The sequence below is a fragment of the Ahaetulla prasina genome, chromosome 11, assembly GCF_028640845.1.
Source record: "Ahaetulla prasina isolate Xishuangbanna chromosome 11, ASM2864084v1, whole genome shotgun sequence".
NCBI lineage: Eukaryota > Metazoa > Chordata > Lepidosauria > Squamata > Colubridae > Ahaetulla > Ahaetulla prasina.
In genome coordinates this window covers 12,572,241-12,591,419 of record NC_080549.1, presented here as the reverse complement: position 1 = coordinate 12,591,419, position 19,179 = coordinate 12,572,241, and the positions used below count along the sequence as shown (strand labels likewise).

Here is a 19,179-nt window from a genome sequence, read left to right as displayed (position 1 = left end):
GGGGGGGGGAAGCTGGCCTAGCAACATGGCCAGAAGAACCCAGTTCCTTGACAGCCCTTTAAAGCTTGCACAAAGCCATCCTGAAGGAGTTTTATTTACTAACTAGATCTACGACTCAGTGCAGTGTATGAAACCAGACCGTCTGAGAAAAAAGGCACAGCACTGCAGTGCAAGACACAATTTGTGCCTGTGTGCAAAATCCAAAATCCCTTTTTAATTTTTTTTTTTAAAATAAAAAAAGCTTCGTCTCCGGGTGAACAAAAGCCGAGTTTAAGAAGCAGATTCCTGAAGAAGTTGCAACTTGGAGGATTAGGGGGAAGAGGAAAAGTGCCTGGAGGGTTCCCTTCCCCTTCCCCTCCCCCTCTCTCACCCCCAACCCCAGCCAAGCTGCCCAACCGCCTCCAGTCCCCGGAACAAATCCATTTCACCCAAAGCCTTTAAAAAAAAAAAATAGAAAAGGCGTCCAGGACCAGAGAAACCAATTAAAGCCGCCCCGCTGCGCGCCGTTAGCCGAGGCAAAGCGCAAAAGGGACGTTTGGAAAACAAAAGAGAGCAAGGACTTTTTTTTTTCTCTTCCTCTGCTCCCGGGAGTAACGCCGGGAGCGTGACGATGGGGGGTGGGTGGGAGGAAAGGAAAAGATGGGCTTAAGAGCTTGGCGTCCGTGGCGCATCTGGAGCCGCCGGGTCCTCTTGCACGCTTCGGTCGCACCGTGGGGGAAACGGTCCAATCGTGCGTGGCACAACGCAATTCCAGTCCAAAATGACCAAAAAAAAAAAAAAAAAAAGAAAGAAAAAGAGAGAAAGGGTTAGAAGGAATTTAAAAAAAGAAAGAAAATTGCTCCTTGGGGGGAAAAAAATCCTTTTTTTGGGGGGGTTTGCTTCTCCCCCTCCTCTTGCACCCTCGGCTCAGCCACCAACGCACACAAGCCCAAGACACACACCCCAGCGCTCCAGCTTTTTTGGATTCCTTCGGGTACCGCGGCTGCTGGTCTATTTCATCCACCCACCCACCCAAGTCGGGGCCCCGCCCCTTTCCTCCTCCTTCCCGGGGCTCCTCCTCCCCGCCTCCTCCCCCCCCTCTCAGGGCTCGGAACGCGCTTCCCCCCGCGCTCCGATTGGCCGAAGCCCTGCCGTAGCTCGGGACCGGAGCCGCCGCTGCTGTAACCAGCTCCAAGCTGGCGTGTTGTGCGGCCAGCAGTTTTGCAGCAGCGGCAGCAGCAGCCGCGGCGCGCGCGCGGGGGAGCCCGGGCTGGCAAGCAAGGCAAGGCAAGGCACGGCAAAGCAAGGCAAGGCACGGCAAGGCAAGGCAAGGCACGGCAGAGCGGACAGGCGGAGCGCAGGCGTTCGGAAGGCGAAGAAGCGGTGCGAAAGCCGAGCGAAGGGGGAAGATAGAAAGAAGAAGGCGACGAAGCCGCAGCCTCAGCATCCGCAGCCTCAGCATCAGCAGCAGAAGAAAGGCAGCCGGCTAGGAGTTGAGAGCCGGCGGGGCGAGCCTCCTTTTTTTTTTTTTTGGGCAAGGCTGCTGCGGTGCTTGGGGGCTGGCCTCTGCAAAGGCGTCCGTCCACCGGAGCTTTGGGATCGGCGTACAACTTCCCATTGACACCCCCCCACCTCCCAAAAAAGAAGAAGGTGGAAAGAAAAGAAAGAACGAAGAAATCCCCCCCCCTCCAAAAAAAACCAAAAAAAACCTCAAACCGGCGATTCGGGGGCTGAGATCCGGCGTTCCTCTTTGCAGCTGCCTCTCGGAGGGATTTTTTTTTTTTAAAAAATTATTATTACATTAATTAATTATTTTTTTCGGGGGGGGGGTGTTGCTTCGCTGCTCCCGCCTTTGCTCCCTCTGCGGGGTGTGGGGGGGGGCGACGACACGGACGATGAGCTGCGCCAGCAAACTTTCCTCGCCGCTTCTTTTGTTTCCTGCGGCGCCGGAGGATGCTCAACGCCAGATAAGGATGGGGGCCCCAAACGGAGCCGCCGGGAGGAGAGCGGGTGAAGAAGCGCTGCCTCGCGGCCAGCGGCGCTCCTGAGTGCCTCCCACCGCCCGCGACGCCCTGCTTGCCCACCTGCCCAGCCGAGAAGCTTTCGCGGACCGCCGCTTCAGGTTTCTTCCCTCCCTCCTCCTCCTCCTCCTCCTCGCCTTGCAAGCCGGTGGGGGCATTTCGCTCCGCCGCCAGCTGCAGGTCCTCCTTTGCCCACGGAGAGAGAGAGAGAGAGAGAGAAGGAAGGGAGGAGGAGGAGGAGGATTGGGGCGGGGGGTCCGGCTTATCTTCCTCGCCCCCCCCCCATCCCCGCCTTCCCGATGCCTCCTGCAACGCATCCGACGGTTTGGGACCGCGATCGCCGCCTCGCCTTCTTTCGGATGGACTTCTAAGGCTGACAACTCTCCGGAAAGGTTTTCTCGTCTCGCCGGCCTCCTTTTCCACCCGTGTCTCTCTCTCTCCATCCTCCCCCCCACCCCGCTTTCCCAACCTCTCCGTGACTACTCCTGCGTGACTCCCCTCTAGCCTCCCTCCCTCCTTCCCCAGCTCTTTGGCTGCCCCTTCGCCGTATCTTAAGCCTTAGTTTCCCCATCCCCATCTTCCACCCGCCGTGGTCCCTTCTCCTTCCGCGGAATTCGCTTGCTACCTTCCTCCGTGGATTCCCTCCCCCTCCGCCCCTTTTCCTTCCTTGCTTCTTCCTCCTCCTCCTCCTCCTCTTCCCAGGGACTCCACTTTCTTCACTAAGGGTCTGTGCAGATTGAGGAGGGGTGGTGCTGGAGTGGAGAGAGAGGAAAAGGGGTAGAGGTGTTTTTTTTTAAAAAAGATTTGCGCATGCCAGGTGTAAGTCAACTGAGGTCCCTCCTCCCCAATTCACGTTTGTGTGTGTGTGTGTGTGTGTGTTTTTAAAATTGGAAATAGATTTGCCAATTGTGTAACTCCTCCCAATCTGGCGAGTGGCAGGGAAGCATTTATTCCTGATTTTCCTTAAGGCTAGGGAGGTTGCTGAATAAGGCGGCGCACCTGGGGGAGGGAGAGAGAGAGAGAGAGAGAGAGAGACACGCAGTGAAGACATGAGCTTGTAAAGTAACACCCCCCCCCACACACACACCCCGTAGAACGGCTTCTTTCCTTTCCTTCCTTTCCCTCTAACTCGCTCCTTCTATCCTTCTGTCCCTTCCGCAACCCCCATCCAGTCAAGCCTTCCGACTTCCCCTCCTTTCCCAGGCACGGAAATCAACAGGCACCCGGAGAGACGGGGAGGAGGAGGAAGAAGAGGAGGAGGAGGTGGGGGGGAGGCACAGAGGGGGTGAACTATGGATATTCTCTGCCCCCTGCTCCAATTTCTGCTCGCTGTTTGGTGGACTGGTGTAGGAGCCCTGATCAACTTGAAGTATTCGGTGGAAGAAGAGCAAAGGGCTGGCACGGTGATTGCGAATATTGCCAAAGATGCCCGAGACGCAGGCTTTGTGTTGGATCCTCGGCAGCCCACTGCTTTCCGAGTGGTGTCCAACTCGGCGCCGCACCTGGTGGACATCAACCCTGGGTCAGGGTTATTAGTGACCAAGCAGAAGATTGACCGGGACTTACTTTGCAGACAAAGCCCCAAGTGTGTGATCTCTTTAGAGGTCATGTCCAGCTCCATGGAGATCTGTGTGATCAAGCTGGAGATTAAAGACCTCAATGATAATGCTCCCAGTTTTCCCACGGATCAAATTGCGCTGGAGATCTCTGAGACAGCCAGCCCAGGGACCAGGGTACCACTCGAAAGCGCTTACGATCCAGACTCGGGCAGCTTTGGAGTGCAGAGCTATGAGATCACTCCCAACGATCTCTTTGGCTTGGAAACCAAGACCCGAGGGGATGGTTCTCGTTTTGCCGAACTGGTGGTGGAGAAGAGCCTGGATCGGGAGACCCAATCTCATTACAGTTACATGATCACAGCTTTGGATGGGGGGGACCCGCCCAACTTTGGAACGGTGGAGTTAACCATCAGAGTCATTGACTCCAATGACAATAACCCTCTCTTTGAAGAGCCCTCTTACACCGTTAGCGTGCTGGAGAACGTTCCTCCAGGCACACCGGTGATCCGCCTCAATGCCACAGACCCCGATGAGGGCACCAACGGGCAGGTGTTATATTCCATCCACAGCTATGTCTCTGAGAAGGCCAGGGACCTCTTCCAGATCAACCCTCAGACCGGCTTGATCACAGTCACTGGGGCGATTGACTATGAAGAAGGTCATGCCTACGAACTGGACGTACAGGCTAAAGATCTGGGTCCCAACTCCATCCCAGCCCATTGCAAAGTGACTGTCACTATACAGGATGCCAATGACAACCCGCCCCTCATTAACTTGCTCTCTGTCAATAGCGAGCTGGTGGAAGTCAGCGAGAACGCACCTCCGGGCTACGTCATCGCCTTGGTGAGAGTTTCTGACAGAGATGCTGGTGCCAATGGCCGAGTGCAATGTAAACTGTTGGGCAACGTGCCCTTTCGCTTGCAGGAGTACGAGAGTTTCTCCACGATTCTAGTAGACGGACGTTTAGACAGGGAGCAGAGGGACCAGTATAATCTAACCATCCAAGCGAAAGACAATGGGATCCCTTCTTTGCAGGCCACAAAGTCCTTTACCGTCAAGATCACAGATGAGAACGATAACCACCCTCACTTCTCCAAACCTTATTACCAGGTCATTGTGCAGGAGAACAATACCCCCGGGGCCTACCTCCTTTCCGTTTCTGCCAGGGATCCTGACCTGGGTCTAAATGGCAGTGTCTCCTATCAGATTGTCCCATCCCAAGTCAGGGATATGCCTGTTTTCACCTATGTCTCCATCAACCCCAACTCGGGAGACATCTACGCCTTGAGATCGTTCAACCACGAGCAGACCAAGTCTTTTGAGTTCAAGGTCTTGGCCAAAGATGGAGGCAACCCTTCCTTGCAAAGCAACGCCACCATCCGAGTTATTGTCCTGGACGTCAACGACAACACCCCCGTGATAACAGCCCCTCCTTTAGTCAATGGGACCGCGGAGGTCTACATTCCCAGGAACGCTGGTGTTGGCTATTTGGTGACCGTGGTCAAGGCAGATGACTACGACGAAGGGGAGAATGGGAGACTGTCCTACGAGATGGCTGAAGGGGATCGAGGGTTTTTTGAGATCGACCAGGTCAATGGTGAGATAAGGACCACCAGAGCCTTCGGGGAAAATTCCAAGACTACTTATGAGTTGATTGTTGTGGCCCACGACCACGGGAAAACATCGCTTTCAGCATCGGCCTTGATTTTGATATATCTTTCTCCAGCCCTGGATGCCCAAGAATCCATAGGATCTGTAAATTTGTCCCTGATTTTTATTATTGCCCTGGGTTCCATTGCTGCCATTCTGTTTGTCACCATGATCTTTGTCGCCGTCAAATGCAAACGGGATAACAAAGAAATCAGGACTTACAACTGCAGGTATAGTACTGACGTCTTTTGATATTAGCCTTACGTGACTTGCTCGACACCCACCCTTTTAAACGTGTCATTCAATAATTGTGTCCCTCCGTTCCTAACCCAGCCAAGACCTTCCCCTGCTTTCAAAAGAGATGGGCCGTATTAAAAAGGTCAACCGTGAATTCTTTTAACTCCAGTTAAAAGTGGATTTATTAGAGTGGTTTATATTCTTTGCCTATCCAGGATTGTTAAAAACACAGACACACAGACACACACACACACACACACACACACACACTCTCCCTGGCCATGGCATCAGTGTACCAAAAGAGGGAAAATACAAGGAATTGTAATAATACAGCAAGGCTTTTGATGTGCAATGTTGAACGTGCGCTGTAATGCCTCTCTCGCTCTCTGTTCTGGTTTAAACTGCTTTCCTTTGTCTCTTTTTTTCCCTTTTTTTCCCTTTTTTCCTCCCCCCCCCCAAAAAGGGAAGGCTTAAAAAAAAAAAAAAAAAGGAAGCTCTTTGGAACAGTTTGAGAGCCGGCTGGGTAGCGATGAGTGCTGCGTTCAAGCTTTTTGGCAATCGCTAGCCATGCTTTCTTCACCGCGGCTGCAGTCCTATTGCTATCCCGTCCCCGCCAGATGAGGTCACTGTGGGTGTTTTTTTAGAAGCCAACTTGTTTTCTCCAGAAAGGGTTGGTTGTAAAAAAAAAAAAAAAATCTGGTCGGAGAGAAGATAAAAGGCTAGAAATATACAGATATATACAGTATATATATATATTGGTGTGGGGAAGAGAGAGAGAAAGAGAGAGGGAGAGTCTCGGCTGGGCTTTTATTGAATGGTCTGTTTGAGAGGAGAAAGAAGGGGGAAAAAAAACACAACACAACACCATCCAGAGAATTTCGGTTCTTCTCCGCTGCTGTTCTTGCAAGGAGAAAAATGATAAGGAAGCTAGCTTTCTTCTTTTAATCCTTCCCCTCCGCCCCACCGTTCCAACTTTTATCTGTCTGTTCCCTGCTAAAACACACACACACACACACACACACACACACACACACACACACACACAACACCAGGGTGGCTTTTTAAGCTGTTTTTCCCCTGGTGTTTTTTTCTCTCTCCTCCCACCCTTTCAATGGTGTTTGAATGATGCCTGGACTTATTTTTTTATCATAAATATTGCCTGCATTTAGGGACATGTTTGCCCAAGACATAAAGTGGTGTGTCTTTTTTTCCTGTCTCTCGCCCCCACCCCAACCCTTGCCTTAAGCTTTTGAAATCTTAAGACACGGATTTGGGATCCCCTGAATATGTAGCAGCCGTATGTGATCATTGTCTGCCTTTTGCTATTCTCTGTGTTGCACAAGTTAGTAGACAAACGGCTAACCACACATGAATATCAATTGGGTGCCATAAAGGAGCAGCTGCAGCCGCCTATAAATGGTTTAATCCTGTTAGGAATGAAATAGCCATAACTTCTCCATTCCTTCAGTTCTCTTTGGAAAGAAGGGGATGGAAATGAATGTTGTCCTCTCTTTTGAAAAAAAAAAAAAATAAATCCTGAATGCCCTCCAGCGTTTTGAAGCCTGGCATTCTTCAGGGATTTATTTACACCCTTCTGTATTAACAGAGTTCAGGGATTGTATTTCTCACTCTTTTACAATGTCTTGTTGTACCTCCGGGCCATACAGTTTCAGGGGTGTGAAAGTATGGAGACCATCCACTACAAATAAAGGCCGCTGGATTTCCAGGGGTTCAGCTTTTTTAAGAAATCTAATACGTGGAATTTCTTACCAGCTTGGCCCATTAAGCAAGAATAGGCGCTGAAGGAAAGCAAGTCTTCAGTTGAGTCAACCCCACCCCTAACAGAGTTCCCACTTTGGGTATAACTAGTCGGTTTAGCGTGATGGCTTGTGGGGGGTGGATTAATGAAGTGCACTTTAATTAAATAATTGGCCAGGAGAAGGGAAAAACAAATAAAGTGCCCATGAATGCCTGAGTAAGCAAGGTTTCAAGATCCTTGCGGGAAGCGTTCCAACCCACGAGACGCTGAAACAGGGCAAGTCTGCGTGACTCCTTCCAGAAGTGAACTTCATCAAGTTCATCAAGAATTTCCTTGGGGGGGTAGGGGCAGGGGGGGTAGGCTGTAAATAGGGTAAATTAGCCGCTTATAGAAAGCGTGTTGAGATTTTCCTCCGCAGAAGCATCCGCTGGTTTTTCTAAAAAATGCACCCAATGGGTATGCTGCGAAGAACATACCTTCTTATTTGTCCATTGTGCATTTGAAATCAGGGTTAGGGGAAGGTGCCCCTTCCTCCCCACCCCATAGCGTGTGGTAGGGAGGCCCTGTCCCTTTTGTCTTCCAAACCAGGGCCAGAGATGTGACAGGTGTGGGCAGGTTAGTGGATGCTTCCACTCAGGTGCAGAGAATTTGGATTAAGCTTTCTGGATCTTTTTAAGCGTCCAGTGTAGGCAGCTTGGATGATTTCTACCTCTATACCTGTTGCTAAGTGGTCAACCCTGTTCTAGCTACTCCTTTCTCTGGGGTGCATTAATTTGAGGTTAAGCCAAAGCTGTTTGAGCCTGCAATGCTGGAGCGGTATAGTTTTGAGCAGATAATCTAGGGAGCCTCAAAACAATACTAGCACTTTCCGTTGGTTCTTTTTCTGGGTTTCTACCCTTACGAAATTCACCCAGTCCTGCATTTAGTGCCAAACCAAGCATTTTTCTGGCTTGCATTCCTTTCAAAAACATCTCACGCTGCAGTGACACACAGCCTAACTATTAACCTGCAATAGGACGTGTCCTATTTTATTTATATATATAAAAGGAAGTGTGTTTTTATTCTTTTGGAGACAGAAAGATCTTTGGGATTTTCTCCTTGACTTTACCCCCTTCAGCAAAAATCGCACCGTATCTTTTGAGATTCTCCTAGATAGCCTTCCCAGAATTCTGCACTCTAGGGATGCTGGCTGGGGAAATTGTGGGAGTGAAAGCAGTCCCCCCCCATTGTGGAGTGCATCCACTTTGGAGAACAGCAACTTTTGAATCATTTGTCTTGCTGTTTTGTTGCAAAGCTCGTCGAGGCGATGAACTTTGATGGTGGTGGTGGTGGTTTTTTTGGGGGGAGGGATTTTTTTTTTAAGCTCAGCAGGCATGACTTTGGGAAATGAACATTTTCCAGCCTTTGGTACCAGTGAGATCTATTTCTGACTTTTTAAAAGCCTGGCCACGCTGCCTTCACATCTCCCTTCAATATCTACGCCTGTGTGGTGCTGATAACAAGACACAGTCCCCAGTGGTAAACACCGAGTCACAGTTCCTTCAATCTAACTCATCAAGATAACATCTGATTGCCTTCGTGTCTCTAATTATTTTTTCCTGGCTGTTGTTTACTGATAACTTTTCTCCTCCTGCTCTTTCCTCTTTCTCTCGATTTTCTTTTTTCTTTCTTTTTTTTTTCTGGGCGAGAGATAAATAACTTGCGTATTTCGGTTCGTTAGTTAAAGGTCAAGAAATGTCCCTGTTCCTTTCAAAACACCCCAGTTCTCAGTTCTAGGAACCGCTGAATTCCAGCCTTGCAGGAATGCTGCCAGATGAGTGGACTTCATCTCCCAGAATTCCTTACCTTCAGAGCCTTTGCTGAGAATCCTGGGGAAAAAAAAATGGAGTCCAGACATCTGGAGGGAGAGGCCGGGACAGAGAAGAAGAATGTAGGGTCGGGGGAGATGTATCAAGCTGTGCGATATCACTAGAAAAAACGAAGGAACTAAGGAACAAAACCTACCAGATGGATCTTTTTTTGAATACTGTATTAATCTGGCAAATTGAGTTCACAAGATAATTGGCCTGCAGAAATTCTGGCTGCCGGGGAACAAGCCCGGTGCCAGGTAATTGACTCCAGTGGCTGTTTATAAGCGTGTATTATCTAGATAGAACACCTTTGGGCAGGCTGAAGGGATGTACCGGGTTTACCGCTATGGGAAATGATACGGAACAATCTCTCTGCCGCTTTTCCCCGCCGCTTTCCCCCATTTCTGTGAATCCATTTAAATAATTTTTCTGATCCTTATTACCAAAGGAAATGCATTTGCATACTCTTTTTTTTTTCAGTTCATGGATTTTCACATAATTATTATTATTTTTTTTCCCCTCCCCATTTTCTGCAGGCTGAACTATATCTCGGGTAACTAGAGACCGACCGTTCTCAGCAGCAGAAAAACACACACACAAAAAAAACCAAACCCAAAACCAAACCCATCCAAAGCCAAAATAAGGGGGAATATTTTCTTCCCTCTCCTTTATTTTCCTCACTTGTTGTTCTTGTGTGTCGGATCCACAAACACCCAAGACCCTTCGCTGTCAAAAAGAGCCGCGCTGTCCATCACCCTCTGCATGTGGATTGGGAAAATCGGCCTCTGTGAGATGCCGTCTTTTGACTAGTGTGCGGTTTGAGGATGACGTAAGGTTCTCACTTTGCTTTCTTCTGTCCTGCAGAATTGCAGAGTACTCCTACGGGCACCAAAAGAAATCTTCCAAGAAGAAAAAAATCAGCAAGAACGACATCCGCCTAGTGCCCCGGGATGTAGAGGAGACTGATAAAATGAACGTTGTCAGCTGTTCCTCCTTGACGTCATCCCTCAACTACTTTGACTATCACCAACAGACTCTGCCACTGGGTTGTCGCCGATCGGAAAGCACCTTTCTCAACGTGGAGAACCAAAACAACCGGAACGCTGGCTCCAACCACAACTACCACCACACCTTCACGGGTCAGGGACCCCAGCAACCGGATCTCATTATCAACGGGATGCCTCTCCCAGAGGTGAGCGTTTGCTCTTGGATTGAAGAGGGCATCCGGAAAGTCCCCAATTTGCAACAATAAGCGAGTTTTGGTCGCAGCTGGCAGCTTTGTGGGGCTAAATAGAAACCAAGCATTTTTGAGTTGGATGTTTGGCTGCCATCTTGGATGACTTTTTTAAAAAAAATTGGACCAGCTTTCCCCAAAGGTGACATTCTCCAGATGACCTGAACTCCTATTCACATCATCTTCATGATGAGAATGGTCGGGTCCAGTGTGTTTGGAGAATGCCAAGTTGGGCGTGACAGGTCCCCCGAAGAGAAGTGGCTGTTAGCTATGGTAACAATGCGGGATTTTTACGTCCAGGTTCCTCCTGAATCCATGCAAATTCTTGAGTGCAGAAAATTGGAGTGTGTTGGCTGTCTCTATGGGCTTTTCTGATTGGCCACTCTGGGAAACAAGCTTAATGAGTCTTGACCTGAGTTAACGCCGAGCTTGTTTATGTTTGCTCCTTAGTTTGGACTTCTTGCCAATGCATGGATTTGATTTGACTTGAGTTTGTTATGTGGAGGACCGTTGCATCCCTTTTCATCGTTGTGGCTTTCTCAGAGGCTTTCCTCCATCCAACATGGTTTTTAGCACAGTTGTAAAGGTAGACTGAAGGATGTCTCAGCAATTAGTACATGTCAGTGTTGTATTGATGACAACAGGCTGGATCCACGAAGACGGGTGATGGGAAGGGACCTAGAAGTTTGAAGTGTTTTTTTTTTAAATTCACCAAACATAGCAAATTCTTCATTATGACCTCATCTATCTTTGTAAAAAAAAATAAAATCAATTCTTACTGCTCCAGTTCTAAGGATAGCAGACTCTTGTCTTAACTCTAAAGCAGTGGTGAAATCCAAATTTTTTTACTACTGGTTCTGTGGGTGTGGCTTGGTGGGCGTGGCAGGGGAAGGATACTGCAAAATCTCCATTCCCACTGCACTCCAGGGGCAAGATACTGCAAAATCCCCATTCCCTCCCCGCTCCTGGGGGAAGGATATTGCAAAATCTCCATTCCCACCCCACTCTGGGGCCAGGCAGAGGTGGCATTTGCCGGTTCTCCGAACTACTCAAAATTTCCAGTACCGGTTTTCCAGAACCTGTCAAAATCTGCTGGATTTCACCCCTGCTCTAAAGCCTGCCAGATTCAGAACAGAACCCTTAATAACTTGGTCAGGTATGGCAGTATCAGCTTCCAGAGTTTGGTAATTACCATAGCGTTACTCCTGCCCTTTCTGACATTTGGGCTGTTAATACCCAATGTGTATGTATGAGGCCAAAATGATACCACCAACCCTTGAGTGAGCAATGCAATTAACTTTGTGTAGGTAGTCCTTGGCGTAGGACTACAATGGAGCCCAACGTTTCTGTTGCTAAGCGAGACAGTTGTTAAGTGAATTTTGTCTCTCCTGGCCCAGTTGTTCAGTGAACCACGGCAGCTGTTGAGCTAAGTAACACGGTTGTTAAGTGAATCTGGCTTCGCCGTTGACTTTGCTTATCAGAAGGTCGCATCACCCTGGGACATCAAGAAGAGTCAGTTGCCAAGCATCTGAATATCAAACACGTGATCACAGGGAAGCTGCAGTGGTCATAAGTGTGAAAAAAGGCCATAAGTCATGTTCCCTGGTGCCGTTGTAACCTTGAATAGTCACTAAATGAATACTTGTAAGCAATGTGTAGATGGTTCAGTGAAGATTAACCAAAGCCAATGGCCACAGAATGCTCATAAACATCTTTGGGTCAAGAGAAAAGGCTTGTAATGTTTGTGGTCGAAGGACTGGTTGGAACACGATTAGATGCATGTTGGCCCTTATTAGAATAGAATAGAATAGAATAGAATAGAATTTTTATTGGCCAAGTGTGATTGGACACACAAGGAATTTGTCTTGGTGCATATGCTCTCAGTGTACATAAAAGAAAAGATACCTTCATCAAGGCACAACATTTACAACACAAATGATGGTCAATATATCAATATTTATTTATTTATTTATTTATTTATTTGATTTTTATACCGCCCTTCTCCCGAAGGACTCAGGGCGGTGTACAGGCAAGATAAAACCAGCAATACAATATACAGGTTAAAATACAATTTAAAAAACTTATTTAAATTAGCCTGAGGATTAAAATTTACCATACACTAAAAACCCCGTTTAAAAATTAATAAATTTAACATTAAAATTCCAATTTAAGCCAGCCCCGCGCGGATAAAGAGATGTGTCTTCAGTTCGCGACGGAATGTCCGAAGGTCAGGTATTTGGCGTAAACCCGGGGGAAGCTCGTTCCAGAGTGTGGGAGCCCCCACAGAGAAGGCCCTTCCCCTGGGGGCCGCCAGCCGGCATTGTTTGGCGGATGGCACCCTGAGAAGTCCCTCTCTATGGGAGTGTACGGGTCGGTGGGAGGTGTGTGGTAACAGCAGGCGGTCCCGTAAGTACCCAGGTCCTAAGCCATGGAGCGCTTTAAAGGTCGTAACCAACACCTTAAAGTGCACTCGGAAGGCCAGAGGCAGCCAGTGCAGTCTGCGCAGGAGCGGTGTTACATGGGAGCTACGCGTAGCTCCCTCTATCACCTGCGCAGCTGCATTCTGGACTAACTGCAGTCACTATATAAATCATAAGGATTGCCAGCAACAAAGTTACAGTCATACAGTCATAAATGGAAAGAGATTGGTGATGGGAACGATGAGACGATTAATAGTAGTGCAGATTCAGTAAATAGTTTGATAGTGTTGATGGAATTATTTGTTTAGCAGAGTGATGGCCTTCGGGAAAAAACTGTTCTTGTGTCTAGTTGTTCTGGTGTGCAGTGCTCTATAGCGTTTTGAGGGTAAACAAGCTTCTATTTTAGGCAAGAGTAGGTTTAATAGCAGACGGAAAATGCGACTGGGGTGTTTACATTCAGGTCACAACGCTTAAAACCACTTTTGATTTGTTCAGGATTTTGAGTGGTGAACTAACCACACTGGCTGGGTTTGCGGAACACACTAACCCTCAAAAAAAAAGAAAAGAAAAAAAAAAAGAAAAGAAGAAGAAACCCAAGCAAGGGTAATGCAGAGCAGCTTGCAAGAATGCAGCTCTTGAGTCTACACTATACCTGAATTAGTTAATGTATGTTGTGAGCGCAGCCTATTTACTGGCGCGCGATGACTTCTATAGGAGATACATTTACGTTGAAAAGTTTAACCGGGGAATTCGTATGGGGGAAGACAGATGTCTAAAGAGATCAGAGTTCCATATCAAAGGTTCTCGCTGTTGTTTCTGTTGCATCGTATAATAGTGATGAGGGAAGAACTTCATTTGTCCCCAAAGTCTTTGGAAACAAGTCCCCAAATCCAGTGAATAAATGGAAGGTAAAGCTGTTTCCTTGCATGGCCCTGCCAGATCTGGGGGTTGTTAAATCTGCTGGGCAAGATCAGCTAAGCAAGAGACCCCAGCAAGGTATCTTAAAGCCAGTCGTGGGTACAAAACTTTTGAAAGAGCAGAAGTCATTCCAACCTTCATTTACCATTAAGTTGGAATCTCTTTTAAATCGGTGGTGCCTTCCATTGAGGACCTGTATACTGCACAAATCAAGAAGAGGGCCGTGAAAATATTTGCAGATCCCTCGCATCCAGGACATAAACTGTTTCAACTCCTACCCTCAAAACGACGCTATAGAGCACTGCACACCAGAACAACTAGACACAAGAACAGTTTTTTCCCGAAGGCCATCACTCTGCTAAACAAATAATTCCATCAACACTGTCAGACTATTTACTGAATCTGCACTACTATTAATCGTCTCATAGTTCCCATCACCAATCTCTTTCCACTTATGACTGTATGACTATAACTTGTTGCTGGCAATCCTTATGATTTATATTGATATATTGACCATCAATTGTGTTGTAAATGTTGTACCTTGATGAAGGTATCTTTTCTTTTATGTACACTGAGAGCATATGCACCAAGACAAATTCCTTGTGTGTCCAATCACACTTGGCCAATAAAATTCTATTCTTCTTCTTCTTTCTTTTTTTCAAATTTGGCAACTTTAAGATGTGTGGAGTTCGAACTCCCAGAATTCCCCCAACCAGCATAAAACACTTGATTTAAATGATCTGAAATGCTGCTTCTCAGGTTTCTCTATAGATTGGGTTGAGTTGCAGTTTGTGAGATGAGATGACCACGAATGGCCTATAAGACTCTTGATAGCTCCTCTTCCTTCCATTCCTTTCCCAGACTTCTCAAAGTCTTTCAGTCACAGTGATCATCTTCTATTTGGGTTACGGGATTGCTCAATAGATGATTAGAATTCTTTATTGGCCAAGTGTGATCGGACACACAAGGAATTTGTCTTTGGTGCATATGCTCTCGGTGTACAGAAAAGATATATCCGTCAAGAATCATGAGGTACAACACTGAATAGAATAGAATAGAATTTTTTATTGGCCAAGTGTGATTGGATTCTCAAGGAATTTGTCTTTGGTGCATATGCTCTCGGTGTACAGAAAAGATACATTCGTCAAGAATCATGAGGTACAACACTGTATAGAATAGGTGTTGGTGAACGTCTTTAAAGCGCTCCATGGCATAGGGCCGGGCTATTTACGGGACCGCCTGCTGCTATCGAATACCTCTCACCGACCCGTGCGCTCTCACAGAGAGGGACTCCTCAGGGTGCCGTCGGCGCGACAGTGTCGTCTGGCGACGCCCAGGGGAAGGGCCTTCTCTGTGGGGGCTCCCGCCCTCTGGAACGAACTCCCCCCAGGACTCCGTCAACTTCCGGGCCTCCCAACCTTTCGTCGCGAGCTTAAAACTCACTTATTCATCTGCGCTGGACTGGGTTAGTTTTAAATTTATGGGTTTTTTAATGGGTTTTTATTCTAAATTTTAATCTTGGCCAATTCAATAAGTTTTTTAACTGTATTTTAATTGTATTTATTGTATCATTGTGTATTTTAATTGGCTGTGAACCGCCCTGAGTCCTTCGGGAGAAGGGCGGTATAAAAATTTAAATAATAAATAAATAAATAAATAAATAAAATAAATAAATAGAATAGAATAGAATATATTTTTTATTGGCCAAGTGTGATTGGACACACAAGGAATTTGTCTTTGGTGCATATGCTCTCAGTGTACATAAAAGAAAAGATACATTTGTCAAGAATCATGAGGTACAACACTGAATAGAATAGAATAGAATAGAATAGAATAGAATAGAATAGAATAGAATAGAATTTTTTATTGACCAAGTGTGATTGGATGCACAAGGAATTTGTCTTTGGTGCATATGCTCTTAGTGTACATAAAAGGACAAGATACATTTGTCAAGAATCATGAGGTACAACACTTAATGAAAGTCATAGGGTACAAATAAGCAATCAAATCCTACTAGGAAACAATCAGTATAAATCGTAAGGATACAGCAACAAGTTACAGTCATACAGTAATAAGTGGGAGGAGATGGGTGATAGGAACGATGAGAAGAATCATAGTAATAGTAGTGCAGACTTAGTGACTAGTTTGACAGTCTTGAGGGAATTATTTGTTTAGCAGAGTGATGGCGTTCAGGAAAAAAATGCTCTTGTGTCTAGCTGTTCTGGTGTGCAGTACTCTATAATGTCGTTTTGGAGGTAGGAGTTGAAACAATTTATGTCCAGGATGTGAGGGGTCTAAATATTTTCACAGCCCTCTTTTTGACTCGTGCAGTATACAGGTCCTCAGTGGCAGGCAGGTTGGTAGCAATTGTTTTTTCTGCAGTTCTAATTATCCTCTGAAATCTGTGTCTATCTTGTTGGGTTGCAGAATCAAACCAGCCAGTTATGGAGGTGCAGATGACAGACTCGGTAATTCCTCTGTAGAACTGTATCAGCAGCTCCTTGGGCAGTTTGAGCTTACTGAGTTGGCGCAGAAAGAACATTCTTTGTTGTCCTTTTTTAATGATGCTTTTGATGTTAGATGTCCATTTCAAGTCTTGATGTTGATGCTACGCCTCATTACAAAATGAGGAGAAGACCTCTGTGCCTTGTCATTACAGAGGTGGGAAGCTTTGAAATGGAGGTCTATGGAGATTGTCTGTCATTCAGGTCATGGGTTGTCTCAAAGGTGCTTTTTCATAAGGCAACTGGACTTTCTGGTTTTATCTTTGAAGACATTTTGCTTTTCATTGAAGAAGCTTCTTCAGAGCTGAGCAATTTTGCGGGTTGTAGAGATCACCCACCCACCCCGGCCACTGTGGATGACCCTGGGAGACAGCCTTGAGAAAGATATGTCTGGAATGTGCTCCTGTCTTTGGCTGCTTGGTTTCCCATGTCCCTTGCCTTGGCAACTCGAGAGCAGGCCAAGGTTGCTTTGTGAGTTGACACCATGATTTGCAACATACCTTATTGACTATAGTGATGAGTTCTCAGTTCCTCAAGCCGGAGGTCACAAATGATGGGGAGATGTTCTTTTCTCCTTGAACTTTTGGGATTAGCTACCCATCAGAGTCAAAAGTATAGAAACTCCTGGATAAATTGCATGATCTGGTGCAAGACCCATAGCGGTTTTGAACTTCCAACAAGGACATTAAGATTTAGCTGCTAGGTGCTTGAGGAGATATAGGATGGATTGCACGACTGACACCACTGCAGATTTCCTTGAAATGAAGCCACTGATCCAAGGATACTTTTCCTCATCCATCTTTTTTAAATTTTGAAGTGGAAATACCTTGTTTTCCTCCTCTTCTTGGGGTTGAGATGGTTGTTGGAGAAACATACTGTGATATATCAAAGCATTTTATCAGAAGACAAGCTCTTTTTCCCCCCCTCAGTGCTGGGAGTTGAAAAATACTCATTCGGCTACAGTATGTGCCCAGTCCTGTTGGACATTTTTGATTAACATGGGCTTGCTTCCCTTTGAATTATTACTTGGCATTAAGTAAATATCAAGTAATAATTTTTTTTATAATGGCATTGTCACATTTCTGACTTTACATAGAATAACAAAGCTAAGACGCCGGTGAAATATTGATGACCTTGTTCCATACTGCTTTCTTGTTTTGATTTCATTTTGGGTACTTGGATAAATATACGAATTCCAGGCTTATTTCTTTGCAAATATACTGGGTCCACACGAGAGATTTGGAAGCTATACTCGCACTACTCGCTAAGACAAGCTTAGCTTGATCTTGTTTATTTACTTTTGGGTAGAGTTTTGCGGAAATCCACTCGTTAATTTATCCTCCCGTGCGTTGAGTGAATGTGGAAAAGCGATCCTTTTGGTAAGTCTTAGCAACTCAGATACGTTTTGAGGAAGAACTGAGTTTTTAAGAAGCTTTAAGGAAGATACGTGCGTGTGTCGGGCCAACACAGCCTGTTACTTTGTTTGAAGCTGGGACTGGCAACCTGGTATTGGATGAATGTGATGTGGGAACAAGAATGTTGAACCGGTGCTGAGAATTCACCATTTTAATTTCTTTTAGCGTCTGTTTCTTTGAGTCAGTTTTTGGGATTTCTGTTGACTGCTTGGATAAGTCCCTGCGGTTTTCTGGGACAAAATTACAGAAGTGATTTGCCAGGGTCGTCTTCCTAGATCTGAAAGAGAGGGAGGGACTGGCCAGAATTCACTTACCTGGCTTGGTGCCTAAGGTGCGATTAGAACTCACATTCTTCTGGTTTCTAGCCTAGTGCCTTAAATACTACACCAAACCAGGGGTGAAATGGGCCTCTGTGGCTCAGACTGGTAAGACAGTCTGTTATTAACAGCAGCTGCCTGCAATTACTGCAGGTTCAAGCCCCACCAGGCCCAAGGTTGACTCAGCCTTCCATCCTTTATAAGGTAGATAAAATGAGGATCCAGATTGTTGGGGGCAATAAGTTGACTTTGTATATAATATACAAATGGATGAAGACTATTGCTTGACATAGCATAAGCTGCCCTGAGTCTTCGGAGAAGGGCGGGATATAAATGCAAATAAAAAAAAATGTAAAATTTGCTACTACCGGTTCTGTAGGCATGGCTTGGTGGGGGGGTAATTTGACTGGGTGGGTGTGGCCAACTTTTTTTTACTTTTAAAAGCATTTTTTTTACTTTTAAAAGTGCTTTTAAAAGGTTCTGACAATCCCAGCTGAGTTGCCTGATTGTCAGAACCTTTTAAAAACATTTTTTTATAACCTCTTCGGCCAAAGAGGTTGTAGAAAAAATGCTTTTAAAAGATTCTGATGTTCCCAGCTGAGCCGTGTGATCATCAGAGGCTTTTTTTTTTACTTTTAAAAGCATTTTTTTTTGGCCAAAGGAAAAAATGCTTTTAAAAGTTAAAAAAAAAAAGAGCCTCTGATGATCGCACGGCTCAGCTGGGTATGGGTGGGGGAGGGGCAGGGGTTTTTGCTACCGGTTCTCCGAACCACCCACCGCCATCACCACCAGATTGGTCGATCCAGTCTGAACTGGGAGAATTTCACCCCTACACCAAACTGGTTCTCAGAAAGCTACCATGATGGAATAACGATCACCGATGGCTGAATGAGCAGACCAATTACCAGTATCATTCATTCCTGCCCGGCCATATAGTAAATTGTTTTGGTTTTGGCCTAACAATTTAAATCAATGGGTCCTCAAATTTTTTAAACAGGGGGCCAATTCATGGTCCCTCAGACTGTGGGGGGCCAGACCGGCTGGATGGGCATGGCCAATTTAGCAGTCCATTAAACAATACACACAAATTAAACTTCTAATTTGTTACGCTCCTGGGGGTAGAAAGGTGGTTAATGAAGGGATGTGGCTGCCTTGGTGTGTGCGTGTGAGGGACTTCTGTGTGTGTGTGTGTGTGTGTGTGTCTCCCTCCCTCCCCCCCCTCTCTCTCGGCTGGGGAGGCCAAAAACGGGCCGGATTAATGGCTTCAGCAGTATCTGGCCCGGAGGCAGTAGATTGAGGACCACTGATTTAAATAG

General features: G+C 46.4%; 1 protein-coding gene across 2 annotated transcripts in view; it reads left to right on the top strand.

Moving 5' to 3' along the window:
- Positions 1-1,159: 1,159 nt before the first annotated feature.
- PCDH19 (protocadherin 19) overlaps positions 1,160-19,179 on the top strand; it is a 175,906-nt gene continuing 157,886 nt past the window's right edge. For both annotated transcript variants that reach the window (XM_058196844.1, XM_058196843.1), the window contains exons 1-2: positions 1,160-5,439; positions 9,920-10,247. In XM_058196844.1, coding sequence (XP_058052827.1) covers positions 3,293-5,439; positions 9,920-10,247 — 2,475 coding nt within the window. In that variant the 5' untranslated portion in view covers positions 1,160-3,292. The remainder of the gene's footprint in view (positions 5,440-9,919; positions 10,248-19,179) is intronic.